The 13405-nt window shown below is 34.2% G+C and overlaps 1 protein-coding gene across 4 annotated transcripts in view; it reads right to left on the bottom strand.

The window, feature by feature from the left end:
* HMCN1 (hemicentin 1) overlaps window positions 1-13405 on the bottom strand; it is a 483427-nt gene that overhangs the window by 265121 nt on the left and 204901 nt on the right. For all 4 annotated transcript variants that reach the window (XM_045452692.1, XM_045452695.1, XM_045452691.1 and 1 more), the window contains one exon: window positions 11325-11600. In XM_045452692.1, coding sequence (XP_045308648.1) covers window positions 11325-11600 — 276 coding nt within the window. The remainder of the gene's footprint in view (window positions 1-11324; window positions 11601-13405) is intronic.

Below are 13405 nucleotides of genomic sequence, written 5' to 3'. Positions count from 1 at the left end.
ATTGGAAATTCAATTTTAAAAATTGATACACTGTGTTTGTGTGGTCTGAGGAAGGAGCACACAAAGTGAAAGCGAGAAAGAGGAGGGCATGTTTCCTTGAAATAGATCCCAAGTGCCCGGACTCCTGGTCTAGTGCTTTCATTACCCCAGGAAGCAGTGAGATTCACAGAATCAGGCAAGAAAGGATTTTTATCTCAGCAACTTTCAGTTTAAGAAGCAGGGTTATAAAGTCCTAGATGCTTTCCTTAGCCTCCTCCAAAAGGATATGTGTCCAAAAGTCACCTAGTGGAGCAACCAATTGTAAATTGTTGTTTAAAAAGGCATTGAATTACATTTTGGTAAAAAAAAAAAAAAATGTATTTTCAGGGCTGTCAATTAATCCCTGTGATGGAAGATTTCCAAGCTTCTAAGTGTTCCTAGTGATAATTTCATGTAATGAGGAATTAAGACTCTGATGAGAAGATACTCCATTAAGTAGTTTTCAGTATTAAGTTTCTGTTTTTTACTTGAGTTCTCACAATAAAATCTAAATAAATATCCTTATTTTGGAGAGAGTTAAAAACCTACATTCAGCCTAACCACTTAATTGATTCGTATATTTGAAAACATAATAGAACAGATTTACAACTGCTCCCCAAATACTTTTCTCATCCAAATACATATTGTGGATGATACGTTGAATGATCTAACATCAAGCAATGCTACATGAGAAATTGGAAAATAATTAGTATTTAATTACTGAACGTAATTTCTATTGAATTGTACAGACTGTAAAATGTATTTTACAGAGTCTCTGACTCTTCTAAATATCTGTGTTTCCTGTTGAAAAAGCTAACTTCAAAAAGTTACATAATGACTGTCATTGAGCCTGCTGAGAATTGTAATTAGTAGTTATGTCCTATCCCAACAGATGTGTACCTAGTGATTTAGCTCAATCAGTGTATTTAAAACACACTGACATTGTTTGAAAATGCATTACTTCCGCTTCTGATTAGGGAGGTAACTCCAGCTAGTTCTAGTGGTAACCAACTTTTAAGTATGAAGCTTGCACAATGAGTAACAGAATTTCACTAAGGGTGATTTACAATAGACAGATGTGCTTGTTCATTTAAATTTTCCTTAATTTTCAAATGAGTAGAGATGTTAATGGAACACATTTTCACATCTTTTAAGTTTTTCCATGCCTACTAGAAAGTTCCCATAAAAATGGCCAGGGATTCCTTCCAAAGAGCGAGAGCACAGGATGAAAACTAAAAGCCAACGAATCAGCCAAACAAAAACAGAAATCAACGGCCTGAACAAAGAGGCAAAGGCCACTGAAATCCCAAAGATAATGGAATCAAGTGCATATTTCCAAATGATATCTCATCAATGTAAATATGAAGACCTGGCTATAACTTTTCCAAAATGGCAGAATTATTCCTGAATGGCAATAATTCCAATGAATTATGAGAGTCCTTACTATACACAGCAGCTGTAATAAATTTCCTAAGACTTCTGCTCTTGCTATTTCTGCTTTTCTTTTTTCTCTGGAAAATACTACAGTTGTGCTATCCAATTCGGTAGCCACTAGCCAAATGTCTATTTAAATTCACATTTAAATTATCTAAAACTAGATCAAATTTCAGAACAAGTTCCTTAAGGAGCATTAGCCATACTTCAAGTGCTCAAGTGCCACATACAGTTAGTAGCTACCACACAGAGCATCACAGATATACTTCTATCATTGTAGAAAGTTCTATTAGACAGTGCTGGACTAGAGAGAAGGTCTGTTAAATCTGAGAGGTCATTTATTAATTGATTTACCAGTAGGTGGTGCATTAGCAATAAAACACATAGGCAAGGACTAAATCTTGACAGTTATAGCTGGATTTGCAAAAAATCCCATACCCAAACACCAATATGGTTAGAAAATACAGTTAATAAGAGAAGGGCAATAATTTCAGAGATAGGCAGTGATAAATTTAGGCTAAATTCTATTTAGTGAAAAAATACTAATGGCAAAACACATGAAGATTTATTAAAAATTTACAATTTTTATTTTCCCAATGTAAAATATAAGGATATATATATATATGTAGCAAATGTTTGCTCCCTTGGTATCTATTTGAATTCCTAGTATAAAATTCCTCATATAAAATTATACTAATTCCTAGCATAAAATTATTTATACATTAACATTGTTTCCATATAATACTATATTTTTTCTTTCCTTAACATTTCAGGAGCTTCTTTGGGTGATTAGTCAAAACAGATTAAGACAATAAATATGATTGATAAGAAGGTTAGAATTTTTAAAGTCTATTCTTTCTTACTTAGAAAATCTTCAATTAAATGACGACCAGCATTGACTATTGCATTACCTTTTCTTTACTGGGTTCTTTTTATAACAATTTTCCAAAATCACAGAATTTCCAAATAGAAGAAAGTCCATTCTCATTTGACTTGGGGAAAAAAGGGTCAATCATAATTAGCATTATTACTTCATAGAATATTAGAAAAAATACTATTAAAGCTTTACATATATGTACATGTATCTTCTGATCCAGACACAATTATGGCAAGGATATCTTTTGACTATCAAAAGTTGGCAATGTAATATTATTCAGTGCTAAAAAGAAACGAGCTATCAAGCTATGAAAAAGACATGGAGGAACCTTAAATGCATATTACTAAGTGAAACAAGCCGATCTGAAAAGGATACGTACTGTATGTGTCAAACTGTAAGACATGTTTGAAAAGGCCAAACTATGGAGACAATAAAAAGATAAGTGGTTTTCTAGTGGTTGGGAGGGTGAAAAGGAGAGATGAATAGAGCACAGAGGTTTTTAACAGTAGTACCAATAAACACTCTGCATGGTACTATAATGATGGATAAATACCATTATAAATTGGTCCAGACCCACGGAATGTACAATCTCAAGAGTAAACCCTAATGTAAACTACAGACTCTGGGTGATTATGAAGTGTCAGTGCAAGTTCATCAATTGTAACAAATGTACCACTCTGGTGGGGGATGGTGATAATGGCAGAGGGCAGAGAGTATATGAACCATCTCTGTAACTTCCTCTCAGTTTTGCTGTGAACCTAAAACTACTCTAAAATAATAAGGTTTTTTTTTTTCAAAAAAAGGGTTATGGTACTCAAAAAAGGATAATTTTATAAAGTATGCAATACTTATAGGATCAAAAGTACATAAAAGTAGATCTACATAGCACTTCTAACAGGAAAGACTTAAAAATCTGGCAGTTACTTTATGTTGCTAGACAAATTCATTTGTTACCTTAGTTATCTTATCAGGGAAGTGACCCACAATGTGATTGAAAAAACACTTAGCCTTGCAAGTCCAATCTGAGGTTCAGAACCTCCCATCCTTCCAGTTGTCACTTCCTGACTCCCACACTCTCCTTCCCCAACTTCATCATGACCCAAACTCCTCTGACCCTTCTGATTTATTCCAATCTATCAGACCATGCCTTTAAACTTCTCTTTCTTTCTTTATCCAGCCTAAACTCCACAGAGCTATCACTGCAACCACTTTTCCCCCCGGGTACCTTGTTTTTATTGTTTGCTGAGCCAACATTACAAAGTCACAAACCTGAATGATTTTTCCACTTGTATATGAAAAGGATCCTGAAAACGGCAGGAAAAAGAAAATCACATCATCCTAGGGACAGATCTCCCTCTTCAGCTGCACCCTCTACTCTCAGCATGCCCACATTGCTGTGTCTTCATTCTTCTGTGACTTTACATATGTAACTTTCTGCATCTAGAAAGGCTTTCCTGATTTCTACCTGGGTAATGCTGACTTATATTCCAGTGGATACCTCAGGTACCATCTCCTGTGTGAAGCCTTTCTCAACATCCACTCATCACTAAGAATTAAAGGCTCCTAGGTATAATACCCTGGTGAAATTCTTACCACACTGTGTTATAAATATTCATTTAATTTACTTATTCCCTTTCTTATATTATAAACTTATTGAGGGGAAGGATGCTGTTCTATCTTCATTTATACCCTCAGCAAAGAGCACAATATCTGACACTTAAAGTTTTGGTGAATACAGGAAGGAAGGAAGGAAGGAAGGAAGGAAGGAAGGAAGGAAGGAAGGAAGGAAGGAAGGAATAATGAATATATAAACAAATAAGACACCAGCCCTGATCTTTGGCAGACCTGCGTTTTTAGTCAAGACACTTCATGTGTTTCAGTATTTGTTTTAGTACTGTGAAAAGTATACTGATAACAGTATTATTCAGATAGTGCTGTAGGAAACAGCATAAATGAAGATTCTATCATCATTTATCATTTAAATATCATTTAAAATGATTATCCATCAGTTTAGCACTATCAATAACCAAATGCTCCTAATGTATACCTTTCTGCAGATCCAGCAATAAGTACTAAGAATTAATTCAACTTTTATTCATAATAGTCAAATATCATATCCTTCCTCATAAATAAAAATAGTAAGTTACTATGTTTTTTCCTGTATTACAAATATCTAATCTGTAGAAACAGAATTTATTTTTAATTGGATAATGAATTTATAAAATAATAAACATTAATCGATGTTCAGGAAGAATATAACTCAAATAATTTTTTAGTACATCTTATGATGGAAATATTTTTCGGACTTGCCTTACCTAAACACTCTACTCTGTTTTTTTTTTTTTAATTCCCCATTTAACATTTATTAACCACTCTCTACATCCCAGGCACTGTACTAAATGAATATACTCTAGCTCATTTTCTTTACTGTCCAATACCATCTAACATTATCCTAACATTTCTCTTCACTGCTGCTCTACGGTCTCTGGGCCCCTGAAAAATTTCTCTTGGACTAAAAGATAAATAAAAATTAAAAAAAAGGAAATATGAACTCTACTTCTCATTCAGACTTCCCACAGACAGGATGCAACACTATGCACTAAATATTGTGTCAAGCACTAAAGACACCAAACTGAAGAAAATTGGATCCTGCCATCATGGAACTTATGGTTTAATCGTCTTACATTTTCTCTGTGTGCTTGTTTTGGAGCATATTTATGGTTGTTTCTCTCCCCTGACCTGCTCCTTAGCTACTCTACCAGAACTTGGGTCAAAAGATTTACCAAACTGTTGTGATCTACCTGGCCTACTGTATAAGGCACCAGAGAAGGAAGGAGCAACGGAGGGACAGGGAATTAAAATCAAGCAGTGATTTCTCTAAATCATCGTTACACACAATGCTGGAGATTTCCAGAGATTCTTAACCTATGCCACAGAAACCTGAGGACATTTGTAACTTACCTATTGAAAAAAATTTAGGGGGGTACATGGGTAGCTTAGTTGGTTAAGCATCCCACTCTTGATCTCAGCTCAGGTGTTGATCTCAGGGTTATGAGTTTAAGCCCCATGTGGGGCTCCACAATGAGCATGGAGCCTACTTTTAAAAAAATTCACTGCTCTCACTTTTCTGTCCATACCCAAGAACCATTTATTTATATTATCTTTTTACACTTTCCTCTACCTGCCGGAACTTAAGGCCTGCTAATAGCCTGTGTAGGCATTTCTGTATTCAATGCAGAACAATGGAAAGACCCAGTTTAGATCTGGGCTGTGTCACTTGCTGGCTTTGTAACCTAGGGCAAGTCACTAGGGATTACATAACCCCATCCTAAGTCAAGGAAGATGTATAATTTTATTGAGTAGAATTGCATTTTGTTACAAACAGAAGCTTGCCTGAAACCATGGAGTCATTAGAATACATTCATCAGATAAAGAAAGTGAACATTAAACTTTTCTCTTCATAAAGTTTACAGTCACCATAGAAAGAACCAGGAAAGCAAATATTTCTATGGGAAACTGCATTTTCCTTGGATATCAGTGCAGTGAATATCTGAATCAAAACTTCACTAGATTATTTTCCTTCAAATCTAAAGGCCTCCAACTTACTCCTTATTAGATCCATAGTACAGAAGGCAACAAAAGCCAGTATCTTAACAGAGCATGCTATTCATTTGTGCTGATTCATACTGGGACATCAAACAACCAAGGAAATGAATACAATTAACTTTTGACAGCAAGTAATGATTTGAGGTTTTCATTTTAAGTGTATGGTTTCATCTTATCTAAATGAAATCCACAAAGATGCACTAGTATTTAAAACATACATATACATGTCTCAGATCAACTTCCAACAACAGAAGGCTTAACTAGCAAGCCTTTAGTGTATCAAAATGTCTAAGAAAAGAGAAAAGCAAATAAAAAGCAGTTTTCATTATTCAATCATGGATATCGCATTCCATAAATCACAATTTATTTCTGTGAAAATCTTGCAAAGGGAAAAATTGAAGAGATTGTCATGGCTCTGTTACTGGGTTATTCAGTATAAGAAAACCTAACTTACCAACTGAAATTCTGCATTTATTCTTTTTTGCTTGACCTTACTTTGTTGCAGAAAGGATTTAAAATGCTTATTCTATAATATAGTCCTAAAAAATTCCAGACCCTTAAGCTTTCGGGTATGAATTTTTGTACTGATAAAAGTTCTAATCTGACACTTTTGAGAGGCACTATTTCTTAATTTATTTTAATTATTCCTTATTTTTACACTACCTCTTATTCACTTTCTTAATTATACCTTAATTATTTTAAATATAAAAGTGATAACACAAATTTATGGAATATTTAGCAAAGAAAGAAAACACATTACCCATACATAATTCAATCTCCCAATAAAATTAATATGAGCACTTTCAAAAAAATTTAAAGCCTATTTACACAAAGTTTTTAAATAATGCATTCCTATTAAACACTTTTTTTTTAAGTACATAAAAGTATAAATAAGAAGGTCACTTATAGTTCCACTGTCCCCAAACAAGCAATGGCCAATCTCATATTCACATTTTTGTCTATATCAATCTAACTGGGTTTCCCCCCGACCCTTTCCCATCATAACTGTGGGTGGCTTCAATTTGTTTGTTTATATGTTTGACTAGCCGGACTTCTGAGTCTTATAAGCCCTGCTTGAGGAAATCCCCTTTTGGAAGAACTTCCTGTATCTAATTATACCATTTTCCCCACAGTGAGGAATTCTCATAATGAAGGAAGCATATCAACCTATTCACATTCTCTCATGCTCATTATGTGACTGATTCAAACAACCACAGTTTCTACGATCAGTGTTTCTTCTCAAGGCTCTTCTGGTAGAATGATAATGAGCCTAATGTCACTAAGGGAAATGAGAATGATGGAAAAGAGCCACTAGGACACTTGCTTCTGCCAAGGCTGGACTCAAAATTCCACGATACTGCCAAAACTGAGGTCTTTGAAGTGTCCATGGTCTAAGGAAGAGTTAAAGTCCCACTGGGAACATTGGAATGGCTTATTCTAGGATGGGGAAAAGAATAATCTGATTTTATCTGCTTTTCTGCTTCTCCCTTAGAGAGTAAAGAATATCTTCCCAAATGAGAGAACATATTCAGACCCTAAGAACCAAACTATGACAAACAGTCGTTGCAATTATTTTCTAGCCTTTAGCACATCTGAGAAGTCTGACACCAGTCTGATTTTATCCCTCCATTTACAACATATTGGGTCAGTCTGAATGTATGCTTGTGGAGTTTTTTCCCTTGTACTAATAATTTCAAATTTCAGCCAGGATGTGTCTAGATGAAATTCTCTCTTCATTGACCTCGCTTGATTTGCTTACCCAGGACAATTTTTTTTCTCTTCTCTAGGATAATTTTCTTCAATTATATCTTTTTCTATTTCTTTAGTGTCACTTGTCTTTGTTATATAAATATATATACTATATACCTACATAGCTTTAAGTTCCAAGTTACAGTCTCTGTTTTTTATTTCTACTTGAAAAAAAACAACATATTACTCACTCATAGTTTTTTTCCTCAACATTCTGAAAGAACTTCTCAAGTTTGTGCACCACATCCCTGATTTTATTTTTATGTAGTATAAATTCTGTTTTTTAGTGCCTCTGATTCAAATTTGCATCATAATATTGCATTTTAACATCAAATCCTTTCTTATTTCTTCCATCACACTTGTTGTTGATCTTTCACATCAGCTACTTCTTCTTCTCTCATTCTATACTACTGCTCAAAGGAGGATAGGTCTTTTAGAAAGACATTGGTGACACTAAACATTTTTTTCCCAGTCTCTAGAATGAACTGCTTTCAAAAGCATCCATTTCTTTCAAGGCTATCCCCCCTTGTTGCGTTCCTCAGTATTTTTTCCTTAGGTCCAGTGCTTTATTTTTTTCCCTATTTTGTTTCGATAATTTTCTGTTTATTCACACTCAAATCAGGTGACATCAAATCCAGACCCAGTGTCTGTCAACAAAGTGTTTTTTTTTGGGGGGGGGGGGATGTATTGATATTTATTTAGGCATTAAAAATATCATCCTGTACAAAAATCACTTAAAAATCACTTAAAAGACATCAAAATAGGAAGGGAGTGCTGTGTTGCAACTTATCCTAGAAAAATAGCAGAAAATGCTATTAAGATATTGAGATCACATTTTATAAGCAATACCAAATACCCCAAAAGTAGTTTCCATACATTTAATGTAAGTGCTAATTTTGGTAGATTATTTTATTACCAAAAACACACAACTATTTCTACCTAAGATACACATCAAATACTTAAAAATAGTGTATAACTCTTTTTTACATAGAGGAAAGCTGAAAATAATATTGCCCAGTGATGATGCCTCACACTGCTACAAACTTCTTATTTTTCTGAATAGTGTATCCAAATTATATTAGTAGCAGTATAAAAATAGGTAATTTTTCTTGCCAGATCATACTCTAATTATCTTCTGTAATATATAAATAATATTCTTTGTAAAAGTTAAGGTAATGATTTGCCATTTGTATCAATAAGACAGAAATATAATGACCAAAGTGTCAGAATAGTGTGTACACATTCAGGTATTTCAGTTCCAAAGAGTTTTGGAAAGTGTTTGGATGGACCTAGCTTATTTGGCTACTGTTGTTCTAGTTGAACTGCCTTTGCAGTTCAGACTAACTAACTGAGTTAGTCTGATGTCTAACTAACTAACTGAGTTAGTCTGATGTGCACAGCTCCTTGCCCGATTCTCATCTATGATGCTCTCCTGGCTGAGACTGGGATGCTGCCCCCTGCTACCATCTGTCTCTAAAATCGCTAGTTGACACCCCTATCAATGTTTCTCATTTCAAAATATTTTCATTTGGAGAGAAACATATATCCTAGGTTACAGTTCTTTATGAGAGTCCGGGTTGCTTGTCTACTTCCAGTTCTACTGTTTTCCTTACTGGATGGTTATCGCTATCAGTATGTGTGAGGCAACACCATTATGGCTTCCTAAAGAGTAACATTCTCTTTTTCAGAAAGTATGAAACAGAAGGACAAAGATGCATCCACTCAGCTTTCATGTGAACATAAAAAAGATGCACCATTGATTTAGATTTTCAATATACTGACCTTAAAATATAAAGATTACATATGCATACTTATATATACATATGTATATAAATAAAAATCTTTATTACATATATTTATAAATATATATTTATTATAAATAAATATTTATTATATATGTGTGTGTATATATATGTCTGTGTGTGTGTGTGTATATGTGTGTGTGTGTGTATATATATATATATTTATATATATAATGTGTATACACACACACACACACACACACACACACACACGTATATATAAAATTCCTCCCCAAATTTTTACTACTGTTAATTGCCACTGGGTTTTGGTATTCTTCAGCTTTGTCTTTTTGAGGTCCTTATTGATATTTTACTGTTACATGAGGAGAGATTGCAGCAGCCACAGATATGCGATTTTAAACCAGAAAATTTGTGCCTGGGACAATTCTTTATCCATGGAAGTTTGAGAATCACTGGTGTAATCAACTAAATAGGATGCTAATACATTGAAAAGTTAACCCAAGGAAACTAGGAAGGTTCTGATTTTAGTTTACATTCCTATTCTAAGGGACTTCAAGTGAAGAACCAAGATCAAATTTTCCAAAGTCCATTAGCGTTTTGTTCTATCTGAAACAATCAGTTTAGTAAAGAACAGTTTCAAAATTCTGGTAACTCAGGTTACCACTTGGATTGACTCAAATGATCTAGGCTGTCTACCATGTGGAAATGCAGTGAACCATCTACAAAAGCAATGTTTCCCTAGAGGTTTCACCAGATCCACTAACAAAAGAGATGTACATTCAGACTGCAGAACAGGTCTTAAATACCAGCGAGAAAACTAGAATCAGATGACCAATTTGCTAATTCTCATAGTAGTTTTACTTTTCTGCTTCTAATAACACTCTAAGCGCTAGCCTTGTGTCTCAGTGGTCATTTTCTTAGATAATCTTGTTAAAAACATCATCTGAGAGTGTTACTTCAGGCATGGCAAAAAGTTGTTTCTGATGTCATAACCAGATAGCCAGACACAATCCTGATGCAATCAGTCTCCCACATCGAGGATTTGAAATGAAATATTCTGTTGAGGTGGTAACTAAATCTTTCAGCTTAACAGTGTAAAACTGGCAATAGTAATTTGCTCATTACATTAAGGCTCTCAGCTGGTACAGACGTTTAGAAGCTAAATATGATTCTATTGAAAGAGATTCACTGGAACAGACTCTGACCTTCATTTGATCGTCCTGAATGATATATATATATATATATATATAGTTGGTAGCCATTAAACCACATTGTTAACACACTGTTTTCAGTTACCTAACATTTTGTCTCTAAAGGCATAATTAAAGATTGGCTTACCCTTAGTTTATTATCTTGTGTGTATAAGATAAATAAGATAAAAACAACTCTGCTAATATTTAATAAAATTTCACCAAGATGAGAAACATCTTAAATCTTACTTTAAAAAGATATAAGCAAATTAGTTACATCAGAAATAATGTAATACTCAACTCGGGAAAGACTTTTAACCAATCATTACAACAATTAGAATTTTTAAGTCCACATGATAGACTTGGGAATTTAAAACTATTAAATCATCCAGAGACAATTTCTATTTACATTTTCTTAAAATAAAGGTCTCCAACTCTAGGACTGGTTGGTTGTATTTGTCTTAAAACGTCACCTATTTGTTAGTGATGTTTTAGTTTCCAGTTTGGTCAGCTTTAGGCCACCTAAGATCCATAAGGACTCTATCATTCAAAATAGTAATTGTTTGGGTAGATATTGTTATTGTCATAGCCAACCTAAGGGAATAGAGAAACCAAACTTAAGGGAATAGAGATCAAATGAAGAAGAGAGAAAGGCACTGTAACTCTGAAATTATCATACACACATACCTTGCACCGTGAGGAAAACCGAAGCAGCTGATGATCCTCCTTCATTGGAGACTACGCAATGATACTCCCCAGCATCACTGAACTTCACACTCCTTAGCTCCAATGAGAGGTTGGCCAGGATCCTCATCCTTGCTGGGTCTGCCAGTCTGACATCTCTGTCATTCCTCTGCCAGGTTACATTGTAATCCACCGCGCTGATGACAAGACATGTCAAAACTGCTCTTTCTCCAGGAGTGACTGTGACATTATCAGGTACTTGGATGACTGGAGGGGGCTCTGGGTGAAACGAAAAGATTCAAATCAAGAGACCTAATAGCCAGTTTGCTCCCTTATAGATGTAGTTTAAAAATGTAATGAGTGTATATTGAGAACCTGGTAGGGAAGATGCAGAAGACAGCTTATTAATTAGTATATATGTCTTTGACCCCAAGAAAATTGTCTAGTTAAAAGATACTTTAAAAAAGTAGTACATGTTCTAAAAAAAAAAAACCGACCACCTGATTTTTATCACATTTGCCGAACACTGTGGTTTTACATGTTATGTCTTCAATGGGAAGATTTGAATGTTCTCTAATTGAAAACACCGTAGTGTAAAAATGAATAATAGCACAGGCACTTGTAGCCTGAAGACACCATGCACAGGATACGCTTTTAGTGCCTTTAATCCTCAATGTAAAAAAAAAAAAAAAAAAAGAAAAGAAAAGAAAAGAAAAGAAAAGTAGTGCTTGTTCACACACCAAAGCATACCCAAGTTTAAATTGATAAATTATAGATGTGAGAATCAAAAAGCCTTGGCAAAAGGATATCACTAGACTAATTTAGGGATTGGGGAATGAGGCAAATTTTTGGGTTTTGAAGAAGGTAGCATTTATGGATTTTTTTAAATTTAAAAATGCTCATTTGGTGTTTTAGAGAAAAGAGGACACAAAGTATGGTAGATGATAGTATACTAAATATGATAATATTGGTTTCAAAGGGCTACAATCTCATTAAGAAGACAGTGCAACAGCAGAGTATGACAAATGTTCCCCCAAAGGAACAAGGGATGTTTTGACTGCAGGACAAGTTAAGAGTAGGCATAGGCCTTTAATAAAATTGTACACGTGAAACCATGCACACAAAAGGTATTGAATAAGTCATGCACATTTCAAATGCCGTCAAAAATAACTTACTAATTAGATATTTAGCCAACATTCTAGAGAGAATCATATTACTCTAGCTAGGTTTGAGAATAAATACAAATGCCCCCCTAAAACATGTTCTGCCCAAATGCTTTAAAACGATCTGCTGTAACAAGCTATTATTCAGCAATAATACAGCAATAAAACTGCAGTGAGCTATTCCAGCTGGAAACCCATGTGCCTGTTTAGTTTAAATATGAAAGATTATTAGATATTCAAGATCAAATTTTATTCTTATTTATTTAAAACCATATATAAGTGCAGATGAATCATAAGCCTGGAAAAAAAAAAACCCTGGAAATAATATGCCAAAACCATAGTGGTAATCTCTGAGGGACAGAAATGTGTATATTTTTCATATTTTCCTTTATATTTATCCTGCTTTCCAAACATTTAGAAGAGTAGATCCTATTTTAAATTATCTTTTAAAAAACAAAATTTTATCATTCTGCTATGTTCTTAAAATCTCTTAAGAAAATGGTTGATGAATCATGTGGGAAGAGGACACGACAAAGTTAGAAAGCTCTGGAGTCTGGCTAGGCTCGACAGAATATACGAGAAACTTTGTTAAATTTGAATTTCAGATAAACATCAAATAATATTCTCGTGTACATATGTCTCATGAAATATTTCAGACATACTTATATGAGATTCAAATTTAATTGGGCACTCTATGTTTTTACGTACTGAATCTGTCAACCATAGGCTGCCTAGTTCTCTCTCTAGGTATGTGACCTTAGATAAGTCAATTTATCCACAGGGTTTGCTTCCCTGTCTGAAAAATGAGATAATCAAATTAGGTTATCTTAAAGACCCTTTCTAGTTCTAATGTTCTATGACTCTCATATCCAAGATGGTATAGACCATCAAAGACCTGAAAGTCATCATAAGTACATGTGT

The sequence above is a fragment of the Leopardus geoffroyi genome, chromosome C3 (assembly GCF_018350155.1).
Source record: "Leopardus geoffroyi isolate Oge1 chromosome C3, O.geoffroyi_Oge1_pat1.0, whole genome shotgun sequence".
Lineage (NCBI taxonomy): Eukaryota > Metazoa > Chordata > Mammalia > Carnivora > Felidae > Leopardus > Leopardus geoffroyi.
The sequence above is the reverse complement of the archived record's forward strand: the minus strand, read 5'-3'. Positions and strand labels throughout refer to the sequence as shown.